Source organism: Lithobates pipiens, unplaced genomic scaffold (assembly GCF_037356315.1).
Source record: "Lithobates pipiens isolate NorthernLeopardFrog02 unplaced genomic scaffold, aLitPip1_a1.2 Scaffold_27, whole genome shotgun sequence".
NCBI classification, from domain to species: Eukaryota; Metazoa; Chordata; class Amphibia; order Anura; family Ranidae; genus Lithobates; species Lithobates pipiens.
The window spans coordinates 108,517,897-108,545,107 of record NW_027507788.1 but is presented as its reverse complement, the minus strand read 5'-3'; the positions used below and the strand labels follow the sequence as shown (position 1 = coordinate 108,545,107).

Genomic DNA, 27,211 nt, shown 5'->3' with positions numbered 1-27,211 from the left:
GATTGATTACCCCGCCCCCCCTCCCCCCAGGAGAACAAAAAGGCTCCATGGAAGGGATTCCCCCATCAACACTGATTGTATTGCTGGGGGAATCAAGCAATATTCTCCATCTATGGCCAGCCTTACCCTATAGCCACCTCCTAAACATTACAAAGCAGGGAGAGCATGTACGTATTTTTAAGCGGCTATTGTCGCTTGTAATAATCACATGAAAAATCAACTTGGGTACAACCAGCCTGCCCATAAATGGTTTGAATCTTGACTGGTCCCAGCTGAACTGGATGAGATTTAAACTGTTTATTGCTGGCTTTAGGCCGCGTACACACGCGCGGACTGTTCGCCCAACTTTGTCCGCTGAACAGTGTTTCAGCGGACAGTCCGCTCGTGTGTGGGCGTTCAGCGGACAGTTTCAGCGGACAGTTGGACGAACAAGGTCTTACGGAAATTCCGAAAAACTGTCCGCTGAAACAAGGTTTCAGCGGACTGTTCGCTCGTGTGTAGGCTTGTTCGGCCAACTAAGTCTCGCGCATGCTCAGAAAGGATTTCCACGTCGGAAGGTTGCATTGCAGTGTATTGGACGTCGAAATTTTCGATCTGTCGTACGTGTCGAAACGTCATCGCGCACGGTTTCAGCAAACTGTTCGTTCGTCGTGTGTGGGCATGTCCGTCCATGCTAAGTTTGAGCGGACTGTCCGCCGAAACTGTTGGACGGACAAAGTTGGGCGAACAGTCCGCCCGTGTGTACGCGGCCTTAGGCAGGCCATACATTAACCAATTTTCTTTCCTTCAACCATGGGATGTATAACATATATTTGGCCTATGCCAGAAACCAGGAAGCAACTGAAGACATGTAACAAAAAAGGTTGAAACAAGTAAATTAAATATACTTTCCTATCCATTTACTAAGGCTAGTAGCTTAAGGCTTAAAATATTTATTGCGAATTGAGAGAGCTGAATTCTGCTTTAACATATCATTTGCTGGCCTGCCATGCCATTAATCTGCCAAGAGAGAAGAAAATACCTGGTATTTTCAGGTGCATGAGCATGTTATTTATTCCCCTTCCTCTCATATGATAGCACTGGTCCTTGGCCCAACACTGTGATATGGGGGCAGTCATCAGCCCTGTGTAAGCTTCAGCTAGAGGCTGATTAGAACAGTAGCAAAGTGAAGGTAGGGTGATTATGTGCTACTGGAATATGTTGCTCTGCCCTGCATGACCAAAGCATAGGTTTGTTCTAAGCCCCTGTACACACGGTCGGAGATTTCCACAACCAAATCCGTCCGATTCTGCCCGTCGGATCTTGTCCGAAACTGTTGCATACACGCGGTCGGACAAAGTTGGCGAAAAATCCGATCTTTTAGAACGTGATGACGTAATTTCGTTACGATGGGACTACATTCAGGCTAGTAGCCAATAGCTTTGATGTAGGAATTTGATCTGAGCATGCGTGGCACTTGGTCCAATCAAAATGCTCTACACATGATCGGATTAGGTCCGACCGGCCCAGTTGGTCGGGAAATATTTCCAACATGTTGGAAAATTGGGTCCGACGGAGATTTGGATGGAATCAGTCCGATGCATACCACACACAGTCGGATTATCCGACGACACGGTCCGATAGGACACATTCCGACGGATTCTCCGACCGTGTGTACAAGGCTTAAGATATGCTTTCTCAAGTAGAAGTTTTTATTATTTGAGAGAGCAGTCGTCCAGGAATGTGTTCATATATTATAACAATAATAATCTAGTATCATAAAATGGTCAAAAGTTGCAAAAATACCATTCATTTATCAGGTAAATGTATTTCTATCAGTAGACTACAGTTTTTTCAACCTAAGGGCATTACCTCAATAAGATGAGACTGCAGTTCCTACGTTTTCTTTTTCTTGTGTGCTCAAAGTCAGATAAGGGTTTTTTGATACACATCCTCGTGAATTTACTTCAACAACTAGAATCATTTGGCTCCATTTGCAGTCTGTTAGCATCTATGGCAAATGTCCAGCTATTTCTTCCAAATGGTTTTTTGTTACATTCTGTAACTTAAGGGTTCATTAGGGGTAACAAGAACAGAAGAGAAACAGAAAAGTGGGTTGAATTCTAACCAAATGATTATACAAAAACAGACAAAGAGGGCTTTAAAAAATATTCTTAAAACTGGAAGACATTTAACACCCCGAATCAATTATCTGAAAGATGCGATAGCGAGCAGTAAAGAATTTAGAGACAGACTTGTCTATATTACAGTCTGTCCACCATGGAGAATCTTGCCAAAATCTAGAAAGACAAATTAGGCTAAAGTGAATAATTTGATACAAAATACAACTCACCTCTGCTTGGATCTTTTGTAAAATTTGTAATATTAATTTTTTTTTTTTTTTATGAATTAGGAGTTACTATATTAAACCTAAGCAACTGAGAGGGTTATAGCTAAACTTTCATATGGAAAGAGGTCAAATTTAAAGCTAGCTGTCAATGATGTATATATTATATTACATAATATATTATATAATATTATATTATATTAGATAGTTGTGGAAGAATCCTAGTATTTGGGAATAAGTACCAGTGCCTGCATAAAGCTGTATATGGCCTTAAAGAGGAAGTAAACCCTGATGAGTTTACTTCCTCTTTCATTCCCTGCAAAGGTAAAGCATAATGGACTACTATGCATCGAAAATATCTCCTAAACCGTGTAGGTTTAGGAGATATTTCTTGGACCTACAGGTAAGCCTTAATCTAGGCTTACCTTAGGTCAAAGGGTGTTGTAAGTGTTTGCAACCACTTTAATGAATCTTGTGTTTGAACCATGTTCTTCCCTACTCTGCACAGTCAGCAAGAAGCTGGTCTTAACTTCTTGTGTGCTCCATCAGATTTTGGGTCAGCACATATGTAATAAAAGAAAAAAAAAACTAAAGGAAGTTCCATGTAATTCATTTGTATAATATTTAGATAACTACCTCATATTATCTTAAATGTCGAAAAATTTGAAATTACTTTTGTGTAAAGCACTGAGAAAAGGGAAGAAACGGGTAAAATTATACTGCAATTAACAATGAATGGCATATTTTTGAGTCATTTTGGACTATGCCTAATTTTTAGGTATACATGATAAGTATACTGTATCTACTTAGCACTGGGACCATCCGTGGCCATAATTAAATAAATCAAGTAAAAAAACTAAAATGGTGACCAATGCACCATCTGTGTATGATAAATCTGAATCCATAAAGCGTCTGAGAAGAAAAGAAATGATAAACATTTTTAGTTACCTGAGATTCTCAAAGAGGAACCACATTGTGATTCTTGCTAAATTGTTTTCCTTACAAGCTAAGCCATGCCATCCAAGATCATGAAAAACAACATTTCATTATATAAACTTTGTGTCTTTACAAAATAGATTCCCCGTGCATAAAGGTGCTGCGCTAATTAACACATATTAAGGGCCTGTGTTTTTGGACTTCCATTCACTTCAAATACATTTTGTTCTCGATAGCATCTCAAACTGATGTCAAACTAATGCCATTGACACAAACCCAAAGCTCTTTGACACAGGCCCTTACATTGGTTCCTTTTAATTTTGAACATTATTTATCATTACTATTTCTCATTACCACAGGGATATTGGCTTTCTAAGTGTGGTTTTATGTGTGTGGAGTTTGTGTTGTTTAAACAAACACTGTTTACCCATTATCACATTTGCTTTACTACAGGTAAACAATCTGATATTTTCACTTCCGATAAGTTTAGAACATGGAGCCATTAAAATATACCAAAGTGGACTCACAACTGCTGTGGAAACTGATTTTGGACTACTAGTGATGTATGATGGAGAACACTATGCGTCTATATCTGTACCTGGCACATACATCAACTCTACCTGTGGGATGTGTGGAAACTACAACAAGGATCCTGAAGATGATACCCTCCGCTCAGATGGAAGACCGGCTATATCTGTCATAGATCTGGGAGATAGCTGGAGAGTGTATCATCCAGACTGGAAGTGTTCCTCTGGGTGTGTAGATAACTGCAGTATGTGTGATTCAGCAATGGAGTCACTTTATTTTACCTCAGAATACTGTGGTTTTATTAACCTCACAGGAAGTCCACTGTGGGAATGTGGCACCGTAGTGGATCCCACTGCCTTTGTCCACAGCTGTGTATATGACCTTTGTGGTTCTCGAGACAATGGCACTAGCCTTTGCCAGGCGATCCAGGCTTATGCACTTGTTTGTCAAGCACTAGGGATTACTGTTGGTGACTGGAGAACACAGACGGGATGTGGTGAGTAAATATATTTACCTTAAATTGATATATATTATTGATCATGACTGTTTAACTACAAGAAGGTAGAATGGCATTCTGTATCTAATTAGAAATTAAGGTCTGCACGCCACTTTTATCTACACCATTAACAACCAACAATAGATTATATTCAAGGGTGCTTAAGCCTAGTACACATGGGCTGAATGTTGAGCGACATCAGTCAGTTAGATAAAAACTGGGCAACGTTCGGCCTGTGTGTATGACAGCTGGTTCAACAGAAAGGACGTGCATGCTGGAAAACCAGCAGGCGACTGGCTCTTGGTTAGTGCTCTCAGCCAGAGGCGCTGACTGGAGTATTCTGGCGGGGGGGCTGTCCCCCTGTCAGAACACAATAGCACAGCAGGGGGAGATTGTTAGTACAGTGACTCCGATCTGAGCTGTGAGTTGAACTAAAAAAAAAACTAGTAGTGTGTACCAGGCTTTAAACTCCTCCACAATGTATCAATCTATCAGTACATTCGTTTTAAATTTATAGAGTAAACACACCACATAGCAAACATGCTATAGAAATATAGATGTATGAGACATATACATACAATGATAAAATAGGGACAGATATTCAAATATGTCATATCACATCAAGCCTAATACAGCATAGGGGTTCTCTCCACTGTTAATTCCAACCAACAAAATACATACTTGTTTATAGGTACAGTGAGCACCACCTAAGTCATATAGCAGTTGATGTTCAGAAATAAATACAGGAATTGAGCACCTAAAATTGAATATTGAAAAGGATGGCTGAGCCAAAGACTGGTGAAAAGAAAGAGGCGGAAGAAAAACCCAACGTTTATCAAGAACCTTCTGCCTAACTAACCAGCTAAGCACATGTTCCATATATACAATGACTATTACTGGCAGCTATGCCCCATGGCCATCTGTGTGTAAAATCACTTCTGGTTCCTGTTTCTGGGAGTGACATCACTTATGGTTCCACCATGCTGCCAAGATTACCAACCGCAGCAAGGCTGAACCATGTGCCAACCAGCTTCAGGGAAGTCAAGACTCCACGGGGGCTGGGTGTAACTTAGCTTGACTAAGAACAACAAAAATAAAAAGATGCACGTAGTATGGTACAAATAATGCTTGGCGAGAACTCTGATTGGGATTTCAGGGAGCAGTGGCTTGATGAAGATTCACAATCTAAAAGATAAAACAACTACAATGTTTAGAAAAGGAGAAAGTGTAGAGCAGGTACTACAAAAACAATATGCACCCAATTTAAGATACACATATATAAAAAGGAAACAGTAAATAATACATACTGTATATACAGCAGAGACAAACCAATCTCTATAGTTCGCCATACACCATGTAATTAGGCCTTTTTTTAATCTCTGCCCAATCCAACACTGGCTCATACAGATTTCACATTATGTAGACTAACCTATGAAATCTTATTAATTAGCAACTCAAGGGGCAAACCTGAGCACTATAATGTAAATAGGGGATTTAAAGGAGACAGTTCAATCTGATTGTACTGTGTATGGCTAACTTAAAGAGGGATTCCACCAAAAAAAAAATATTAAAAGCCAGCAGCTATAAATACTACAGCTGCTGACTTTTAATAAATGGACACTCACCTGTCCCGGGTTCCAGCGATGCCGGCAGCCGAGGCCGATCGATCGCTCGGCCCTCGGCTGCTGCCGCCACCATTATAGGTGAGGGAATCAGGAAGTAAAGCGAATCGGCATGCGCGAGTTGCGCAGTGCAATAGGAAATCTCCGCGCTGTCACTGGGACCCGTGTGTGTCCCAGCAGACAGCGCGGCAGGGCAGGAAATGGCGTAGACTCCCACGGGAGTCTATGCCCGGAAGTGGGTGTAAATACCTGTCTTTGACAGGTATCTCCACCCCCCTCCCCCCTGAAAGGTGTCAATTGTGACACCGGAGAGGGGGAGGGATCCGATCAGCGGAGGTTCCACTTTAGGGTGGTATCCCGCTTTAAGCTGGAACCAGACCAGATCAAATAAACACTGTTTAAAGTTGTATTCTCCATTCATACCCTTTGGGTGTAACATATCTATTGTATACATCCAATACAATCCCTCTGGGAATGTCAGCCTAGCTAGGTCCCCTCCTCATGATGGACATTTGACTTCCTCAATTACAGTGATCCGTAATTGTGAGCTGTTATGATTTGCATTCCAGAAATGGCATGCAGCTGGTGAAGTAGGGTCACCCCTCCTCACTTCACTTCTGTGTTAATCAAATATGATTTATATTTCACATAAGGTTTGTCCAATATTAGCCTGTCCACAAGCAAACTTGAGAAGATACCCTGTATTGCCAAAAAGTATTGGGACACCTGCCTTTACATGAACTTTAATGCATAGTCCGTAGGGTTCAATATTGAATTGGCCCACCCTTTTTAGCTATAACAGCTTCAACTCTTCTGGAAAGGCTGTCCCCAAAGTTTAGGAGTGTGTCTACATTTGACCCTTCTTCCAGAAGTGCATTTGTAAGGTCAGGCACTGATGTGGATGGGAAGGCCTGGCTCGCAGTCTCAGGTCTAAATATAGTTCTAATGGGTTGAGGTCAGGACCAGCTTACCAAGACATTTTGGACAATTTCATGTTCCCCATTTTGTGGGAACAGTTTTGGGATGGCCCCCTCCTGTTCCAAAATGACAGCACACGAGTGCACAAACAAGGTCCATAAAGACATGAATGAGCAAGTCTGGGGTGGAAGAACTTGACTGGCCTGCACAGAGTCCTGACCTCAGCCCGATAGAACACCTTTGAGATGAATTTGAGCTGAGATTGCGAGTCAGGCCTTCTCATCCACACCAGTGCCTGACCTCACAAATGTGCTTCTGGAAGAATGGTCAAACATTCATATAGACACACTCCTAAACCTTGTGGACAGCCTTCCCAGAAAAGCTGAAGCTGTTATAGCTGCAAAGGGTGAGACAACTCAATATTGAACCCTATGGACTAAGACCGGGATGCCATTAAATTTCATGTGCGTGTAAAGGCAGGCGTCCCAATACTTTTAATAATATAGTGTATATCACATTGGTGGAAGAGCAGTTAACAAATGATTTGATTGAAAATGTTTTTCTGTGTAAACATGACATTCTGAAACCTGAATGGTGGTTTATTATAACTTCTAAAGCATATGGGCAAGGCACCCAAAAAGGTCAAACAGGACATGTTTATATATGATATAGGTTTATGTAGGATATATTCAAAAAGTTTTTTTTGTTAATGTCAAAATAAAGAAAGAAAACAAACTAAATATTCAAGTACCTAACTAAAAAGACCTAAGATGTACAACACATTGGCAGACATCTCAACTCTCTAGCATTTGGGTGTGGGCTCCCGGTCCCCACGTAAGTGCCGGGTGATCTCCCGGACTGAGTCTGTCACTCAGCCACAGACAGAGCAGCCTGAGTGGCTAAATGGAATATGGCCTCTTGGGCTTCTCTGTCTGTGGCTGAGTGACAGAAAGCAGAGCCAGACTGGCCTACCGGGACTTTTTCCAGGAGGCTGACTGGGCTAAGCTGGGGCTGCCTGTAGCACCTCCCTCTCTCCACTCCCTCCCTCCACTCTCTCCCTCCTCCTCCACTACATGTCACACACAGTAGTCAGAGCTGAGTGTAAAACACTTTGGCCGTGCTGGGACAAAAATCCTGCCCTCCTCCTAGACCAGCTTGTGTGATAGACAGAACACTGAGTCTATCACACAAGTTGGTCTAGGAGGAAGGCGGGACTTTTGTCGCAGCTCAGCCAAAGTTTTCACACTGAATTCCGAGACACAGGATTACACACAGCGGGGGATGCCTGCTGTGTGTAATCCAGGCACTGACCGTAGTGAGGCTGCGTTTATGGGCATGGTATGTCTGCATTTATGGGCATGGTATGTCTGCGATTATGGGCATGGTAAGGCTGCAGTTATGGGCATGGTGAGGCTGCAGTTATGGGCATGGTGAGGCTGCAATTATGGGCATGGTAAGGCTGCGATTATGGGCATGGTGAGGCTGCGATTATGGGCACTGTGAGGGTGCGATTATGGGCACTGTAAGGCTGCGATCATGGGCTTGGTAATGCTGTAATTATTGGTGCAGTGAGGCTACAATTTTAGATATGGTGAGGTTGCAATTATGGGCACTGTAAGGCTGTGATTATGAGCATGGTGAGGCTGCAATTATAGGCATGGCAAGGCTGCAATTATGGGCATAGTGAGGCTGCAATGATGTGCATGGTACAACTGCAATGATGGACACCGTAAGGCTGCAATAATGGGCACGGTAAGGCTGCAATGATGGGCACGGTGAGGCTGAAATGATGGGCATGGTGAGACTGCATTTAATTGGGGGGGGGGGGGGTTCAGCGGTGGCGCAAAACCTCCCTGAAATTAGTTTGTCACCTCCCTGAAATTTGTTTTTTCAGGTTGGGACATCTGCATTGGACTATTTTGTAAGTGGACGAGAGCTATTTTTTTAGTCAGTAGTGTTGAAAGCGGTATTTTTACAATATATAAACTGTGCGTCACCCTTCTAAATAAATTGGTAGTGATGATAAAGTTAGGCGGGCCATACTCTCCCCTACTTACTCTCCAGCCATGTTGATTACCTAATCTTGGTGGTCATAGACATTATATGATCGTTGAAAAGGTAGGGATATTCCAACTATTAGAAGGTTTTTCTTCTTTTTTTTTTTTTTTACAGTATACTGGCATAAACATGTTGCACGAATGCTCAGGTTGCCTGTGCACTTATGTTCATAGTTATAACTTTCGAAGAAGAAACTGGAAGTAGTCAAGATTATTTTACTTCCAGGGGAACAATAGATATCAGATAAGGGAAGTCTTGTGCAGTCTATTCTCCTGCCCATAGGATTGTTAACTATTGTTGATTTTTCTGTCACCCAGTCTGGCTCAAAATGGCTTTATTTAATGACCCATACCTCATATCTATGGCCAGATAAAATTAGTTTTATTATAGCAACACTCACAAGACCAAAATGAATAATCTTAAATTATTATTTTCTAGGCATACTGCAGACACACATTGATAATAGTGGTTCAGGCTGGAATGAACACCCTTCTAACTTGCCAAATTGAAGAATATCTTACAGAAGTCCACTTTAATTTCATTGTTTAATGTTTAATTTGAAAATGTACTGTGTATACTGTATATAACTTCCATTCTTAAAGTTGAGAAGATTTGCTACTGTTTTTTTTTTTTTTTTTTGTAGAATAATGAGTTTGTTCATGCCTTACTCTGGACTAAATCTTTATAGATTTTTTAAAGCAGAACTCCAGCCCCCTCATCAAAAAATGTAAAGTCAGAAGCTACAAATACTGTAGCTGCTGACTTTTAATATTAGGACACTCACCTGTCCAGGGATCCCTTGATGTCGATTTTATTGGCTCTCAGGTGCTGCCATTGCCATTCCTTCCAGCTACACATGTGGTGAAGCATGCTGCGCTTTCTGAATAGCCCAGCGGCAGTGGAAGGAGGAGTGGGACCGAACTTTCTGGGAACTTTGCCACAGTGAGGTCTCTCAGAAGTGGGGACGGGTACCTGCCAAAATTAGGTACACCCTCCCTCCCTCGAAAGGTGCCAAATGTGGCAGCAGAGGGGGGAGGTAGAAAACAAGCGGAGCTTCCCTTTTTGGGTGGAGTTCTGCTTTAACGTTATAAAAAATATTGCTGTACCAGCTATGAGATTTGTTAGTCACAGGATTTGATGCTACAAAGAATCACAAGCAATTAAATAAAATGCGCATATAAAAACTAATGGTGCTGCCTATTAGTCAACTTGAGTAAAGCATCCCATATACATGTTACAGTACACAGTTTATTCTAAAGATGCCATAGATGGATCGAAGCTCAGTCGATTGTTAGATCAACTTTTGGCAAACAGGAATCTTGGAAAACTGTTTTCTATCAGCAGCTGCAACTAATCAATGTATTCTGACAGTGGAAAGTCTCTCTGTCAGAATATAATGTCCCAGCATGGGGCCTTACATGTGTGGATGGAGGAATTTGTTTTCTATTTTTCATTCAGCCCGCTGGCTGAACAAAAAAATTACCCATCTGTGGCCAGCTTTAGTGTATTCCCTGTCGCAGCCAACCATTTTCTATATACACAATCAAAAGGTGTACAAGAGCATCTTTGCTCTTTGCACATGATCAGCTTTTAAAGCCGCGCTCCAAACAAGCTTTGGTTGTTTGCTTCCCCCCCTTCGCTGCCACATTTGGTACCTTTCAGGGAGGAGGGCTGAGCGGGCACCTATCTCTCGCTTCAGGGAGACCTCGCCATGGTGACAGTCCTCAGAAGTTATGCCCCTCTCCTCCTTTCACCGCCGCCGGGCCATTCAGAAAGCACATTGCGATTTGCAAATGCGCAGTAGGAAACTGGCTGCTGGTCACAAGGAATGGCGGCGGCAGCACTCAAGAGCCGATTGAAAAATTGGCTGGGGTGCCGACATCGCAGGACCCCTGGACAGGTACGCATCCTAATATTAAAAGACAGTATTTGTAGCTGCTGACTTTTTTGGTGGTGGGGGCTGGAGCTCCGCTTTAACATTGCTTTATGCTCTGCTCTTATCCTAAATGTTCACTGGTATTTGTAATGAAAAAAGTGCATCTAAACAGCAAGTGGTTGAAAAAAGAGGTTAGAGTAGAATCAGCTCTGAGATATGAAAAGGATGAAAAAAAATAAAAAACTTGGTGAATGTTTATTATATGCAGCGCTTTTGAAAACAAATTACCATCCATGTAGGGTTTCCATGTAATATAACTCAGGAGTCCAGTACTGTAAGGTAAGAGTGGTTAGCACATAGTCCCCATGCTGTTTTTCTCTGCAGTCTGTAAACTGTCATCTGTTCCTACAATTTGTAAAAGGTAATTTTTATTTTTAGCTGGTACTCAGTGTAGGACAAAAGATTAAACAGGTTGTGTTAAACAGCCACAACAGGGCTTCCTATTACACCAGTCAACTACAATAGGCATATTCACTGGCTTCCAGATGGCTTGAAATACCAGTAGCTTTCCTGATTACATTCCCACATATGTACCTTTGAAACTTTCACTGGAATCTGTGTTCACTGGAAAATCCACAATGAAATCCAAGAATATAACAAAAATAAGGTACTAACATAAAATCCCTTTTAACCAGCATTAATAACAGAAATAAAGGTAAAACAGCAAAAATGTAACCTAATCACTGATGTTCTAATAGGAAACAATACAGTGCATAATCTGAGCAAAAAAAAGGGAACAAATCAATGGGACTTTTTAGGGACAACAATGACATTTTTTGAATTGATAAAATGTAAGATTTTATTTGATACCAAAAATTCTATTGTTTATAAAACAACACATAAAATAGTACAATATATCTACAAAATTGTATTGCAAAAAATGCAACAACAACACCACCTCACAAAATACAGGCATACCCCACTTTTAAGTACCCAATGGGGTTTATTTACTAAAGCTGGAAAGTGCAAATTCAGGCTTCCTTCCGCATAGAAACCAATGAGCTTCTAACCCCAGCTTGTTCAATTAAGCTTTTGCACAAAAACCTGGAAGCTCATTGTTTTCTATGCAGAAGTGAGCCTGATTTTGCACTTTCCAGCTTTAGTAAATAAACCCCATTGTGTACTTAAAAGTGGGGTATGCCTCCACACATATGCTGTAAAAATTATGATGTTAAAATCACTATATATATATATATATATATATATATATATATATATATATATATACCTCTCTTGTGCCAAAAACACCTTGATGGGTGTCATGTATAATCCACTTCTTCAGGAGAATTTTGTGGCGAAAGCCCCTATTAAATATGCGCTTACTGTATCTGTGGGTACACCAAATGAAGAGGGGGCCCCAGAACCTATTAAAGGTAATTAAAAGCTAGCAACCAGTAAGAGGGCCAGGATGCATGGCATGTACTAAGAAAACATAGGGGTTGAGTTACTAAATCTGGAGAGTGCAAAATCTGGTGCAGCTGTGTATAGCAGCCAATCAGCTTGTTCAATTAAGCTGATTGGTTCCTATGCAGAGCTGCATAAGATTTTGCACTCCTTAGTTTTAGTAAATCAACCCCATAGTAATATCACTGTATTGATATGAGGTTTAAAATGAGAAGGGGCTCCAGGCAAAAAGTCATCAAAATGAAGGGACCTAGGAGAGGAAACATGCATATATATGTACTGTATATGTCTATTTGATAGACATATCATTTGTTCTGTTATCACTTCAGACTTTAGGGATAGAAATTACACTGAACCTCTCATGCAGGCTTCGAGGTATGCTTTATCCATTGGTGCCACAACTCGAAAGAATTACATCCCTTTTACAATACCATCATATATATTTTGGTTAGGTATTTACACCCCAATCACTAGAATGTACTTCTACATTCAGAGTGAAGTGTTTTTAAAGATTATTTTGCAATATAAGATCTTATCAAGAAAGGGTATCACATAGAATCACCTAGAATAAGGGTTTGTTTTAGATTAAGGTAATCCCTGGCTGCTTTGTTTGCCAACAGAAGAAATCTGCTGGGAGCTGTCATTTACTGGCAATTTAAAATTACTTTTTCTTTTTTAAATGCCATTTGCTTAACAATCTCATGACTATTAGTCTAGAAATGGCCATTACTGTTTTATAACATTTGGCTCCAATTGACTTTAGTGGGGTTCAGATCCGGCACCCAAACTAATTAATGCTTGGTGAACCCACCCTGAACTGAAGCTAGGAAAATTCAGCTTAGCACAATTAGGGACCAAGGCTATGGTTAGAAATTGCCAGAGAAGAGCAGCCAGTGCTAGGAATTATCATTAAATATGTCTGGGAGCTCCCCAGCATTTTTCAGCATCAACTGATTTTTTGTATAAGATCTTAGGGCTTTGGTGTAGTTCTAATCCCTTCTACCCAAGCCAGCAAGGGCTATATATAGTGGTTTAATAGTAAGTAAAAAATACATATTTAGTTTTGTTAGTGCTCTTATGCACAACTACTTTTCTTAATTCAAACTTTTTTAAACAGTGCAGAATTACAAACTTCAAATTACTTTTTGGACAGTTAAGGTGGCCATACAGTGTTTAATGCATTTGAAATGTTCATTCTCAAAATGTTAGCTTAATGTTCTAATGGCTAATGGGCACAAACTCATGATGATTTTCTCCATAGTAAAGAGAAAAATTAAAGAATAGAAAATGTTTCTTGTTCTGAAAGAATGAAAGTTTCCTGCTAGGAAAAAAATTATCTGGAAATAGAATTTTTTTGGGCATGAAAATTCCTTCTTTTAAACAATTACAGTATGTATGTTAAAGGAATGTATGAAAGAACGATAACAAAACAGATTTCTGGATAGTGTAGGTTAAATTGGATGTATAAGTCAATTTTATAAATATAATTTCTAAATGCAACATACTTATACATTTAAATACCGTAAACTTTTATCAATATTCTTTTATTGATTTAATAAGCAATAAAAGAAAACAGTTTCTCATGATACAGCGCTGTAATAAATACACACATTTATATTAATAACATAATCATCTTATGTGAAAAAAGTCCAATTATGATTATTACAGTCCCATTTTTTACCAGTCTTGTGCTTCATCTAATTGTCTACTGTAAATCACTATATCCAGTGGCAATCGATTCTTTGCTTGCATGCCTTCTCTAGTGCTGATGTATGAAAAGTATGCTGATTATAAGATTTCTTATTGTCTATAGCAGCCAATTCCAATCCTTCTTTAATTTTCAGGTCTGTATTGTAGAAATTGCAGCTGGAAGTTGATTGATTGCCATGGAAACACCTTTTTTTCTTATTTCCCACTTTTGTATACATCAGTCCCTTTGCATCTTTATAAGAAAAAAACAATAGATATTTATGATGACATATGTGGGTTCCTAGAAAATCTAAAATACGAGTGTAAAGCATATTTTTAATGTCCAATATTTGACACATGCAGATTTGGAAAGCTAATAGATGGCAAAATAAGCTTAATGAACAAATGCACCTGCATTGGTAGGATGCCAGGCATTGCAATCTCTTCAATCCTATGTGTACTGAGTGAGGCCAAAGTGGGCTCTCTGTTTCAAAGCATTAGATCCTAGGGTTTTCCTATTCCAGATGCTGTCCTGACACTTTTTAACTCTCGGCTGGAACAGTAAAATGTCACTGCCAAGGAGTTTTATATTACTGGTTAAGGTCCCTGAATGAGCCAAGTATTTCTTCTATTTTCAGGGATAGAGTCTCTTATTTTTTTAGTAAGCCTACTTTTCATTTCTTATATATATATATATATATATATATATATATATATATATATATATATATATATATATATATATATATATATACATATAGGGGTAAAATAAGTATTGAACGCATCACCATTTTTCTAGGTGAATATATTTCTATAGGTGCAATTAGCATAACATTTTCACCACATAGTTACATAGTTAGTAAGGTTGAATAAAGACACCAGTCCATCCAGTTCAACCTGAGTAACATGTCGGTAACAACCCATGTAATCCATACATATAAAGAAAACAAAACAAATAAGTTGAGAAATTAAGTTATGAGAGGATGGGAACACAAAGTCAATGTATGTATCCAGATATAATTTTAATTTGTCACAACAATAAAGTCTTTCAATAATGGACAGCCAACTCATTTCAGTTTATTTCAGAGGTTGTACAAAAGTCCTCCCTTATCAGGGCTTGTATTTATTATGCAGAAGGAGTGGAAATGGATAGTTTTAACCTTAGGATTTTGGTTGTTACTAAATGTTTTTAAATGCTCACTCAGGTCAGTTGCCTGGCAGCCATGAGGTCTTGCTTCTGATGTGATGTGATTAGATGTGAGTTAAATATATATATAATGTACTCGTGTATTTATTTTTCTTTACTGTCTTTTTTTGCAGCCTCAGTTATCCAGTGTCCAGAATTTAGCCATTACTCAGTATGTACAAGCAGCTGTCCAGCCACTTGTTCTGACCTCACAGCTCCTCAGTACTGCAGCAACCCATGCATGGAGGGATGTGAGTGTGATAGTGGGTATGTGTTGAGCGCAGACTCATGTGTTCCTGTAAGCAAATGTGGCTGTGAGATGACTGGGAAATATTATGTGGTTGGTGATTCCTTCTGGACTTCTGCAGACTGCACTGTACAGTGCTGGTGTGAAAATGGAGGGGATATCGTTTGCTTCAACACCAGCTGCCGTGATGGTGAGATCTGCTCTGTGGAAAATGGATATCAAGGCTGCTACCCCAGAAGGGAAAGTGTGTGTCTTTTAAGCCAAACCCAGGTGATGCACACATTTGACTCAGTGAGCTTCTCTTATCCGGTAGAATATTCTTATACTCTATTAAAGACTTGCTCAGAAAAGACAGAGTTTATTGAGATTGACATCAGCAAGAAGAAACCAGACTCAGGCCCCAACTGGCTCAGACCACTAAGAATTCAGGTGGCCAAGCAAGAGATACGAATTGGTGGAGGCAGCACCTCTGAGATTAAGGTAGGCAATCACACATAAGATAATTCTTTTTTATTTCATTTTATTCTAAATCTCATCTCTAGGGAAAAACATTCCTTACAGCTAAACTAAAGTCCACTGCAATTCTACAGGACGTTTGATGTAATCCACAAGTACAACCCCTGGCAAAAATAAATAAAAAATCACCACTCTTGGAATATGTTCTTTCAATTGTTTAATTAATTGTTTAATTGTGTAGAAAAAAAATAATTACAGACATGCCTCAAAACAATTTTCATTTAACCACTTTAATACCAGGCAATTTCGCCCCTTCCTGCCCAGGAAAATTTTCAGCTTTCAGCGCTGTCACATTTTGAATGACTATTGCGCGGTCATACAACATTGTACCCAAACTCAATTTTTTCCATTTTCTTCCCACAGATAGATCTTTCTTTTTGAGAAAAAAGTTTTTATTTTCTTTGTTTCTGTTATAAAATGCTGTTTTCTCCTTCACTGGCGGGGACTGATGATGCTGTAATGATGGGCACTGATGAGGTTGCACTGATCAGGGGACACTGATGGGCACTGATGAGGAGGCACTGATATGTAGAATTGATGGGCACTGATCTGCATCACTGATGGGCACCAATAGGCTACAATGATATGCAGCACTGATGGGTACTTATAGGTGACACTGGTGGGCACTAATAAGTGGCACTGATAGATAACATTAATGGGCACTGATAGATGGCATTGGATAGGCAGCACTGATGAAGAGCTACTGACAGGCATTACTGATTGCCATCTGAAGGGTACTAACAGACATTACTGATGGAGCACTGATTGGCACATTTATGGGCACTGATTGGCACATTTATGATATTAATTCTTAGCACCCTCATGCATCTGAAAACATGGTGAGTTTTCCAGTGTGGTAAACCACATGGTTCTACAAGACCATGTAGTTTCCTGTGAGTTTGTTTTCAAAAAAGGGTCTGGGACCTTTTCCCTGTGTTTCCTTCAGATACAGCAGCCCATTCAAATGAATGGGCTTCTGTGCCTGCGAAACGCACCCAGATTGACCTGCAATGGTGTTAACTTAGCCTTACACAGGACATTCCTTACTAGCTTAGCTTAAAACATTGTGAGCATGTCAAAAAATTGTATATGAGATTAATGTATTTCTATTGATAGTAGGAAAGAAATGTGGCCAATATAAGAACAGGCCTTGTATGCCTAGTAATGAATTTGACTCTGCTTACAGTTAAAATTAAGAGAATGTATCTTTTTAAGGTTAATGGATTTCAGATTGAACTTCCCTTTTACCTGCCCTCTGGTGAGCTGGAAATGTACCGTAACAGAAATGGAACAGTCATTGAATCTGAAGGGTTTGTTAAAATACAGTATTCAGACCAAGGCCTGCTTTACATCACTCTTTCTACCTTGTACCACAACTGTACAGGAGGATTATGTGGTTACTTTAATGGAAACAGTGAGGACGAGTTTTGCTTCCCAAATGGAAAGTGTACGGATAACGTTGCTATATTCTTAGAGAGTTGGACAACTTTTGACGAGATCTGCAATGGAGAATGTGGGGATTTGCTGAAAGCCTGCAACAATGATTCTGAACTACTGAAGTATTATAGAAGTCGTTCCAAATGTGGAATTATTAATGATCCATCCAACAGCTCTTTTCTGGACTGTCATGCTGTTGTTAATGTATCCGCATATTACAGAACTTGTCTGTTTCGCCTGTGCCAAAGTGGGGGTAACCAAACAGAGCTATGTGACTCTGTTAGTCGTTATGCCATGGCGTGCCAAAATGCTGCTGTAGATGTTGGACAGTGGAGGAGTACAAACTTTTGCCGTAAGTTTATGCATTTTAATTTTTACTTACAAATGCAGAGTTTATCATAATAATTTAGTAATGTATACTTACACTAATTTGCGTGTACTATGTGTTCAACTTCAGCCCTAGAAGGATTTAACCCCTTCCTGACCAAGCCCTTTTTTGCGATACGGCACTGCAACTGACAATTGCGCGGTCTTGTGACATTGTACCCTAACAAAATTGACATCCTTTTTTTCCCCACAAATAGAGCTTACTTTTGGTGGTATTTGATCACCTCTGCGTTTTTTATTTTTTGCTCTATAAACAAAAAAGAGCAAACATTTTGAAAAAAAAGCAATATTTTTTACTTTTTTGCTATAATAAATGTCCCCAAAAAATATAAAAAAAAACAAATTTCTTCCTCAGTATAGGCTGATATGTATTCTTCTACATATTTTTGGTAAAAAATAGCAATAAGCGTATATTGATTGGTTTGTGCAAAAATTATCGCATCTACAAAATAGGGGATAGATTTATGTCATTTTTATAATTATTTTTTTTTTATTAGTAATGACGGCGATCTGCGATTTTGTAACGTGACTGCAACATTGTAGTGGACAGATCGGACACTTTTGACACTATTTTGGGACCATTGTCATTGATACAGTGATCAGTGCTATACAGATGCACTGATTACTGTGTAAATGTCACTGGCAGGAAAGGGGTTAAACACTAGGGGACGATGAAGGGGTTAAGTGTGTTCCCTGGTCATGTTCTAAATGTAGGGAAGATGGGCTCACTAGAACATGACAGAGATCACTGCTCCCGAACACTGGGAGCAGTAGATCTCTGTCATGTTGGAAGGCAGAACAGGGAAACGCAAGGAGGAAAAAAGTGCATAAATGTAAATAAATGAATGAAAAACGAGCTAGCTGCACACCCCTAAGTATTCGAGAGAGAATTAGTCTCTTTTTTTATTCTCGGCAGAACAGGGAAATGCCTTGTTTACATCTCCCCGTTCTGCCTTTTGGTGTCATGAATGCGGCCACCGGCGGACATATGGTCCGCAGGACCCTCGGTGTATTGTTTATTCGGCCCAGCTTGGACCATACCTGAGCCATCATCGTGGAAGCTGCAAATCACTTTACAACTCACCACTACTGTATTGTTAGTCACAGTCCCAGGTCCCCCCAGGGGTCACTGGCTCAGCACTGCTGCCATTTACAGAACATCTTGTATTTTTTTCAATGTATCAAAGGGAATCTTTGATTGGATGAGGGGAAGAGGTGAGGCGTTGATATCACAACGTCCACCTCCTCAAAGTATTGAAAAAACACAAGGCATTCTGTGAATGGTGGTATTGCCGATGTTTTCATTCCTCACTAGTTCTCTTTCAAGCCAGTTAAGTACAGAGACAAAACATCAACACATGTTTAACCTGTTCTTACTGGCCATGGGCACATATGTGGCAGCTTGACGGGTGGGCTTTAACACAGATTAGCTGTATATATATGCGTTCATTATGAAACAGCTTTGCTGTGCTGAGAACATGTTTACTTATAAACGGTGATAATGCATTTATTTACAAAGAGGTGGTCAACCTATTTAGTCTAGTAACCTTTTTTTTCTGCTTTTCTGAAAGAATTAGCTGGAGGACATTTATAAATCATGTTCCCTTTTATAATAGATTACATTAAAGCAACCTTGTTTCTCTGAGATCTTCATTGTGTGGTGTGCCGAGTTAGAGTTTGGAATTTTGCATGTGTGCCACAGACCTTTTCTACATCAATAGAAAGCCAGTCTCCTGGCCTTCCGGGCCACACAATGTAGATCCCAGGAGCTGATAGCAGGTAAGTATGATTTACTTGAAATGTTTTGGAAGAGGCCCAGAAAATAATAAAAGCAATAAAAGTTCACTTACAACTACTATTAGAGTAGGTCAAATTGACCAGAGTGGGAAAAAACAAAGTCACACAGCTGATTACACATTACATGCATTCAAATATGTACATGGAAAAAAAAACTGGTGGAATGTTTTTGCCCAGATAAAGTATTGCTGATATCTTCTTCATTACTGTATTAATAATACCTGTGTTGCATACCACAGCCCTAATGTGCCCTGAAAACAGCCACTTTGAGGAATGCATTACTTGTTCGGAAACTTGTGAAACCCTTGCCTCTGGCCCAGTCTGCACTGATAGTTGCACTGAAGGATGCCAGTGTGATGAAGGTTTTGCCTTGCAGGGTACGCGGTGTATTCCTAAGAGTGAATGTGGCTGTAATTTTGAAGGTCATCAGGTTTCCACAAATGAAACTTTTTGGATCGATTTGGATTGCAAATCTCTTTGTTTTTGTAATGGGACAGACAACAGTGTTTACTGTGAGACTAGTCCATGCAAGGATGAAGAATACTGCATGGAGGACAATGGGTTGTATTACTGTCAGCCCCGTACAGATGCATCATGTATTGTCTCAGGATATGGACATTATCTTACATTTGATGGACTCCCATTTGATTTTCAAAGTAGCTGTTCTCTAATCCTTTGCACTACAGTTACTAATTCCAAAGCGGACACTGTCCCAAGATTTACAGTTACTGCTAAAAATGAGGACAGAGATTCTTCTCTTGCACTATGGGTAAAGCAAGTGGAAGTAGAAGTTTACAGTTATAACATTGTAATTTATCGGGCATACAAACACACTGTTCTGGTAAGTGAGTATTACATTTGTATAAACTTCAGTGTATTTTAATCTTCATTATTTCATTAAAAAAATTATTCATGTAATGTAATATTATACATTCTTTCACTGAAAGCCATGAAGCTGAACTCCAGACAAATATAAAAGACACAAAGCAGTGCAGAACTATATTTGTTAATGCATCATTCAGTGTATTTTTTAAATACAAGCACTGTAAGTACCTGGGTTTGACCTGGTTTCAGCCTAATGAAGTCCCTGTGCAGTAGATCTAGGGAACCAATCAGTTCATATGCTGACACATAGATTGCTGATAGTAGGAGAGAGTATAGTGACAGAGAGGCGAGCTGAAATATCATAACACTACTGAGGTCACCTCTCTGGTTAACATATTGGAGACCAATATTAATTGGACATTATGCATTCAAAATAAAATTTTCTTTTTTTTTTTGCAACAACAATTATTGCCATTTTTTGCCATGGCATGACGTTGGGGTATTAGCTAGTCAAGGTACTTATCTAGCTTACTTTGTGAATATTCTTTATCAATTTAATTTTGCACGAGAAATTGTGATGTTTAAAATGTAGTTAAATTATAATTGCATGATTTTAAAGTGTTTTTAAGATGTTTTGATTGAAAATTGTCCTCTTTTGCTTTTCTGCTCCATTCTATGGAGGATACAAAGCTAATAAGGTAAAGTATGGACAACATTGAAGGAAAAATATAGTCATTTTATTTATTAATTTATCTATTTATGGTGAATAATGCATTTATTATAGTTTTAGTCAGGTAAATATGAAAAAATACAAGTAGAGCTTTAGATTTTTTCTCTATCACTTTGTCCCTCTCTTTGCTGTTGACAGAGCTCAGTAGCTCTAGTTGAAATTTACACCTGCCATGGAGTTTTCATTCAACCCAGAGAGCTGAACGATTCAAAAAATATGAAGAGCTTGGTAGGATCTGCTGTACTAACTATTCGTACTGTACTACTACTAATTACTACTACTAACTAACGTTAGATCTCCCCCACTGAGCTATTGTGTTCTGACAGGAGAAGAAGGGGCCCCCCTGCCAGAACACACTGGAAGGGGCTCTCAGCCTTTGGGAGTGCTGATTGGATGCCGATCGGCAGACCTTCTTCAGTCATGCCCCATGGGCTGAATGCCATTTCTATTGCACTGGCCAACCAATGTCGCCTGATATTTGGCCCGTCTGTATGGCCCTCAAGCCTTATCACAGAACTCTGTCTGAAGTCTCAGTGAGACAAAATGAGCCTCAAAGCAAGCATTATCTGCTGTGCTATCTCTTTAGATAACCTTTTATTAAATGACCATTGTTAAACAATAGATTAAAAATATGTAATCTTTGAATTCGTGGTTATTGCACACAATGTTCAGTTCCTCTACTTTGCTGGCATGCTGTGCTTTATTTATTTTTTTGGTTTTTATTGCTCACACAATAAACATTACATATCAGAATGAAACTCAATCCACAAACAGTCTTTGGTGTTTCACATATTCATCTATGGTTACAGGTGTTCATATTCATTACCAGTTTTCACCCATAATACATGTGAATTATAAACATTCTTTTTTTTTTTTGCCTTTTGGGCAGCCCTCATCATCATCCCCACTGCCGTCTATTGTATAGTTCTTCTAATTGTGATCTTTTTGTTCCCCCTGTTTGCCCGTTATCTGAGAGTTTAGTGCCCCTACCACCTACAGCCCACTGATCAGTCTCGTCTGTACAAGCTCCACAGGGCTACGACCTGGGGTGTCAAGCCATGCACCCCACAATCTGTCAAACTTGTCAGGGTTTCCTCTATGTTTGTAAATGTACTTCTCCATTATGAGTGTTTTACCCATGTGCTGTATCCATGTCTTAGTTGTTGGCGGTGCTGCAGATTTCCAGCTCAATAAAATTGTCTTTCTGGCCTGAAACAGTGCTCTAGCAAATGTGGTCCTCTTCCCCTCCTCTTCTGACTCACCCTCTAGTACTCCCAGCAAGCATTGTAATAGATCTAGAGTAAACTTGGTCTGGAACACCTGATTTAATATTTATTCCCAAATAAGCTGCGCTATACTGATCCGATAAATGCTATGTGAAGCAAATGAGTGAATAAATAAAGCATGACATCAAAAAATATTAACAAAGTGCAGACAGGGAAATGCATATACTAATGTTCAAATATTAGTCCATCATCCCATCAACAAAAAATGTTTTGCTTGTAATCTCCAACGTGTTTTAAACACACCACACCGATATAGGAAAAGTGTCATCAGAGTTTGCAGGAAAAAAGAGGACTTCCACCACCAACACTACTGCCGCTTACCAGCTACACTGATCCCATCTCAGAGACCAGATATCGCCAAATCAAAAACGCTTCCTCTGAGTCAGGACTGCATGGAGGGTGTATCCTCTTTAAGCGCTTGGTTCAAATGGTTAGAAGAATCCTACGGCCACACCGCTTATTCCAATGGTTAGAAAAATCCTACGACCACACCGCTCATTGCCCAGCACATATAATAACGAAAGGAATCGCCATAGTGTGATATAGTCACGAAATTTAATATAATAAAAAAGATTGCACTTACATCAAGTAGAAAAAACTTTGCTTTGTAAAACAAACAAATTCGCCGGCCGGCTTAGTAACGCTGCCCGTCGCTTCCAGGTCCAGCGTAGATCGCGGTGACGTCAGTACGTCGCTCCTCCCTACGCCGTTTCGTTATAGGTAACGTCTTCCAGGGGCACCTGATTTAATATGGCCAAGACCCCTGCCCAGTACCTATAGAGTTTTGGACAGCGCCAGAGGAGGTGGATCAGATCCCCGGGCGCTATAATAATGCACCTGTCACACAATGGGTTGGGCCTCTTGCCCATCCTATGTAGTTTCAATGGAGTGTAATGAGCTCTTAGCAGAATATAAAGTTGGGATACCTTTTGCGCTACATTCAGTGAGCACTTGTTAACTGCCTGTAGGGCTTCCTCCCATAGTTCACCTTCAATAGGTCCCAAATCCGCCTCCCATTGCGTTGCTGCCTTCATGGGGTACCCCTCTAGGAATGACAACAGGAGCATGTTATAGCATTGAGAAATCATGCCCTTAGTTTCTACTGCATCTTGTAGCATGTGGAAGATTGGAGTGGATGACAAGTTCCACTCCATGGCCTCCCCATGAGCCCTAACTGCGTGTTGAAGTTGTACATAATAAAAAAGCATGTTATGTGCTAAGCCGTATTTGGATTGCAGGTCTTTAAAAGGGAGCAAAGCCCGGTTATGGAAGATCTGCCTCAAATAGGTTACACCCAGGGGAATCCATCTAGGTCCTTGTTGGATTTTGGCTAGTATGTTTTGTTTCCCCATATTGGGCTGAATGCCGTAAACCCAGTTGCATTTTGTAGCTGCCTGACTTTGTTACACACCTTCTGAAGGAGCGCGTATGTTGGCATGGGTTTGTTGGATTTTTGAAATTTTTGTGCTTCTAGTCCCTCAGCTATGGAGTCCACCCCTGCGCCAATTTGCATTAGTCTACTGGATGAGCCCCCCAGCGAGGAGGTCATAGCTCCTGTAACTGCACTGCTAAATAGTATATCCAGGGGTTAGGTAGGGCAAGTCCCCCCCCTTTCGGGTATTGCAGCTGCTCGAGTTTGATTCTAGGGGGCTTAGTGTGCCAAAGCCGCAGTCTGAAGAGTGAGTTCACCACTCTAAATATCTTCAGTGGTATAACCACTGGTGTATTATGTAGTGGATGCAGGAACTGTGGCATCAATATCATCTTAATAAGGTTTGTTTTTCTCGCCAGGGACATTTTAAGCTTGTTCCGTACATTTATTTTGTCTCTAAAGCGAGTCAGCATGGGATATACATTTATTTTGCAGAAGTCTCTCAGCCTAGGGGAGACATATATTCCCAGGTATTTAAACTCGGTCATGCTGTGCTTTATTAATTACACAAGCCCTACACTTCCTGGTAATTTTAATGTTTGTCATTAAATCAGTACTGACCCACTATATTACAACATGTTGAGGGACATGTTGACCATAAGTGAAGCCTTCTCTCAATTAGATCTATAATAGTGTTCAAAATTGTGCCCCATATAGGCTAGATACCCCCACAATCACCTTTAGTTAGTTTTACTATTGGTGATTGTGGTGGTATCCATCCTATAGAGAAAAAAGTTATGAACTCTATCACATAGTTTAAAAGCTTACACATTTTCTCCTGACTGTCATACAGTACATTCATATTGGCCTAACACTGGGTCCTGAACTGAGTAATAGACTGCTTTTTTTATGAATTTTACATGAACTATGAATTGATTTACATACTATTATATGTTCTTTTGCCAGGTAAATAATGAAAGACTTTATTTGCCTCTGAAGTTGGGTCATGGCAAAGTGAATATTTTTGCATTTGGTTTTCACATCGTTATTGAAACAGACTTTGGCCTAAAGGTGGTCTATGACTGGAAGACATTTCTGTCTGTAACAATTCCCCGCTACATGCAGAACAGCACATATGGCCTGTGTGGGAGGTACAATGGAAATATGGAAGATGATCTGCAGACCTCTAGTGGTTTCATTAGTATGAATGTCAACGAGTTTGGTCACAGCTGGGTAAAAAGGGACACATTTTGCCAGGTTGGCTGTGGGGACAGATGTCCAACCTGTACAAAAGTGGATGGATTGTGGAAAGCTCAGCAGCTTTGCGGCTTCATTCCCAACAGGAGTGCTGTATTTGCCAAATGCCACAGCAAAGTGAATCCTAGATTTTTCTTCAAAAATTGCATTTTTGACTCCTGCATTGATGCTGGTGCTGTCCAAACTGCTTGTAGCTGGTTACAAAACTATGCAAGTACATGTCAGACACAAGGGATTGCTATCACAGGCTGGAGGAACCATACATCCTGCTGTAAGTTTTAGTTAATAAAAAAAGTACTTAAAAATGAAGTTGTATTTTAGCAAGCATGGCAACATGAGTTATTGTAACATGAAATGTGCATGTCATTTACAAAATGTGTCAAACATTGCTAAACATTGAGATGTTAATTACACACATTAGTTTTTATAGACACTTACCCCTCCTGACCTAAAATAACATATCACCCCTGCCTCGGATTTCAGCCATAGACTGGATTCCTGTAGATGGCCATCCAATTCAGGTAAGTATTTATCTAGGTAGGGGAGAGCAATTAATGTAGCCCAGAGTCTAGGCAAAAAAAGATTCCCTAAAAGCACAGTTATTCTTTAAAAAGTGTGAAGGTTTATTTACTGAAGTTCTGCAAACCATACCGAGCCAATAAAACCGAGTTTTATTGGCTCTGGTGACTGAATTTATAGTCATCAGTTACATAAGCAATGTACAACAATAGCCTTCTTCAAATCACAAGATTCGATTATTATGTCACAAGGATACAAAATATGTAGTTTATGTATTGATTATACCATATCAATGTCCTTGTGATGTAATCACAAACCAATCTTTATATGCAAGTTCACAAATGACAGTATTTGTAAAATTTGGTACATGAAAGTCCTATATATAAGCCATACAATGGTTTGTCTCTTTACATACTTGTCATATAAATAAACCCTTGAATACACAATAGTTTGTTTATGAACAGCCACTCTATACATAGTCTTTAAATAAGATGGGCTATTCATGATATGTCAACTGTACAAAATTACTTAATGAAAAGCTTATACAAAATGGTTCTGGAGATAAGTCACAAATTAATCACTTTACTTCTTAAAAATATCTTAGGAAGCACATATTAGTTAAACTGGGTGAAAGGCCTTTAGTTAAATTAGCTATCAGATACAATATTAGATCCAAATAATATTAATCACAGTTTACTTAAACTCAAATGAATCTATAGCTATAATTACTTTAACTTGTGAATGTGAAACCCTTTTCTAGCTAATAAATTCATAATGGTGAATGATGCTTCCATTAGTGCCCAAGAGAAAAAGACATATTCGTGAACTAAGATTAGTGCTGGGGCTTCATAGGATTTTGGGCTTTGTAATGGATGCTACTGCTTTTATCATTGATAGCATACCAATGATTTAAGTCCCATCTTTATTATTTTTTCACATTCAGCATAATCATTTTTTAATGTTTCCACTATCTCATCACTGTATTTATAACGTATGTTTTGTGTTGATTTTTTTTAACTTTAACTAGATCTCACATGCCCAGCATACAGTCATTATGAGAGCTGTGTTAGTGTGTGCCAACCTCGATGTGCTGCTATCCGGCTTAAAAGTGATTGCAATCATTACTGCGTAGAGGGTTGTCAGTGTGATCCAGGTTATGTCTTGAACGGGAAGAGCTGTATTCTTCCACATAACTGTGGTTGTTATGCTGATGGAAAATACTATGAGGTAAGAGCCACTACCAGTTTTTTAAAGCTGAACATCACTGAATCAAATTATGCATTCATTAAAAATAATAACATGCATTCATTAAAAATAATTCATTAAAAATAATAAAATGCCTTTTTAAATGTTTAAATAGCTGAATTTCACTCAGTATTTTGTCATTTCTGGTGCAACCCTGATCAGACTGAGAGAGGGAAGGGCAGCATAAGTGTCCTGCATGCATACGTGCTGACCATGCTGATAAGAGGAGCAGAAAGATGATCCAGTCAGTCTGCTGCTGCTTCTTTATTCAATCACAGACAGGGGTCAGAGAGAGGACCATGCTGTGTTGCAGCTGGAAAAGTCAGGTCACCAGCCTTTCTATTTCTAGCAGAGCTGTGTAAATCTCAGGAGTTGGTTAACAGAAATTCAAATCCTTTGGAAAGTAAAAGAGATTCAATGTATGTTTTTAACACTGTATTTAGCTGTTTGCTTGGAATGCAGCTTTAAACATAGATTGGGGGTTTAATTTTCTT

The 27,211-nt window shown here is 39.5% G+C and overlaps 1 protein-coding gene across 1 annotated transcript in view; it reads left to right on the top strand.

The window, feature by feature from the left end:
- TECTA (tectorin alpha) overlaps positions 1–27,211 on the top strand; it is a 150,118-nt gene that overhangs the window by 58,164 nt on the left and 64,743 nt on the right. Inside the window, exons 9-14 of the mRNA XM_077457361.1 lie at positions 3,716–4,286; positions 15,234–15,826; positions 17,078–17,651; positions 19,723–20,324; positions 24,663–25,224; positions 26,500–26,699. Of these exons, the coding sequence (XP_077313487.1) occupies positions 3,716–4,286; positions 15,234–15,826; positions 17,078–17,651; positions 19,723–20,324; positions 24,663–25,224; positions 26,500–26,699 (3,102 nt within the window). The remainder of the gene's footprint in view (positions 1–3,715; positions 4,287–15,233; positions 15,827–17,077; positions 17,652–19,722; positions 20,325–24,662; positions 25,225–26,499; positions 26,700–27,211) is intronic.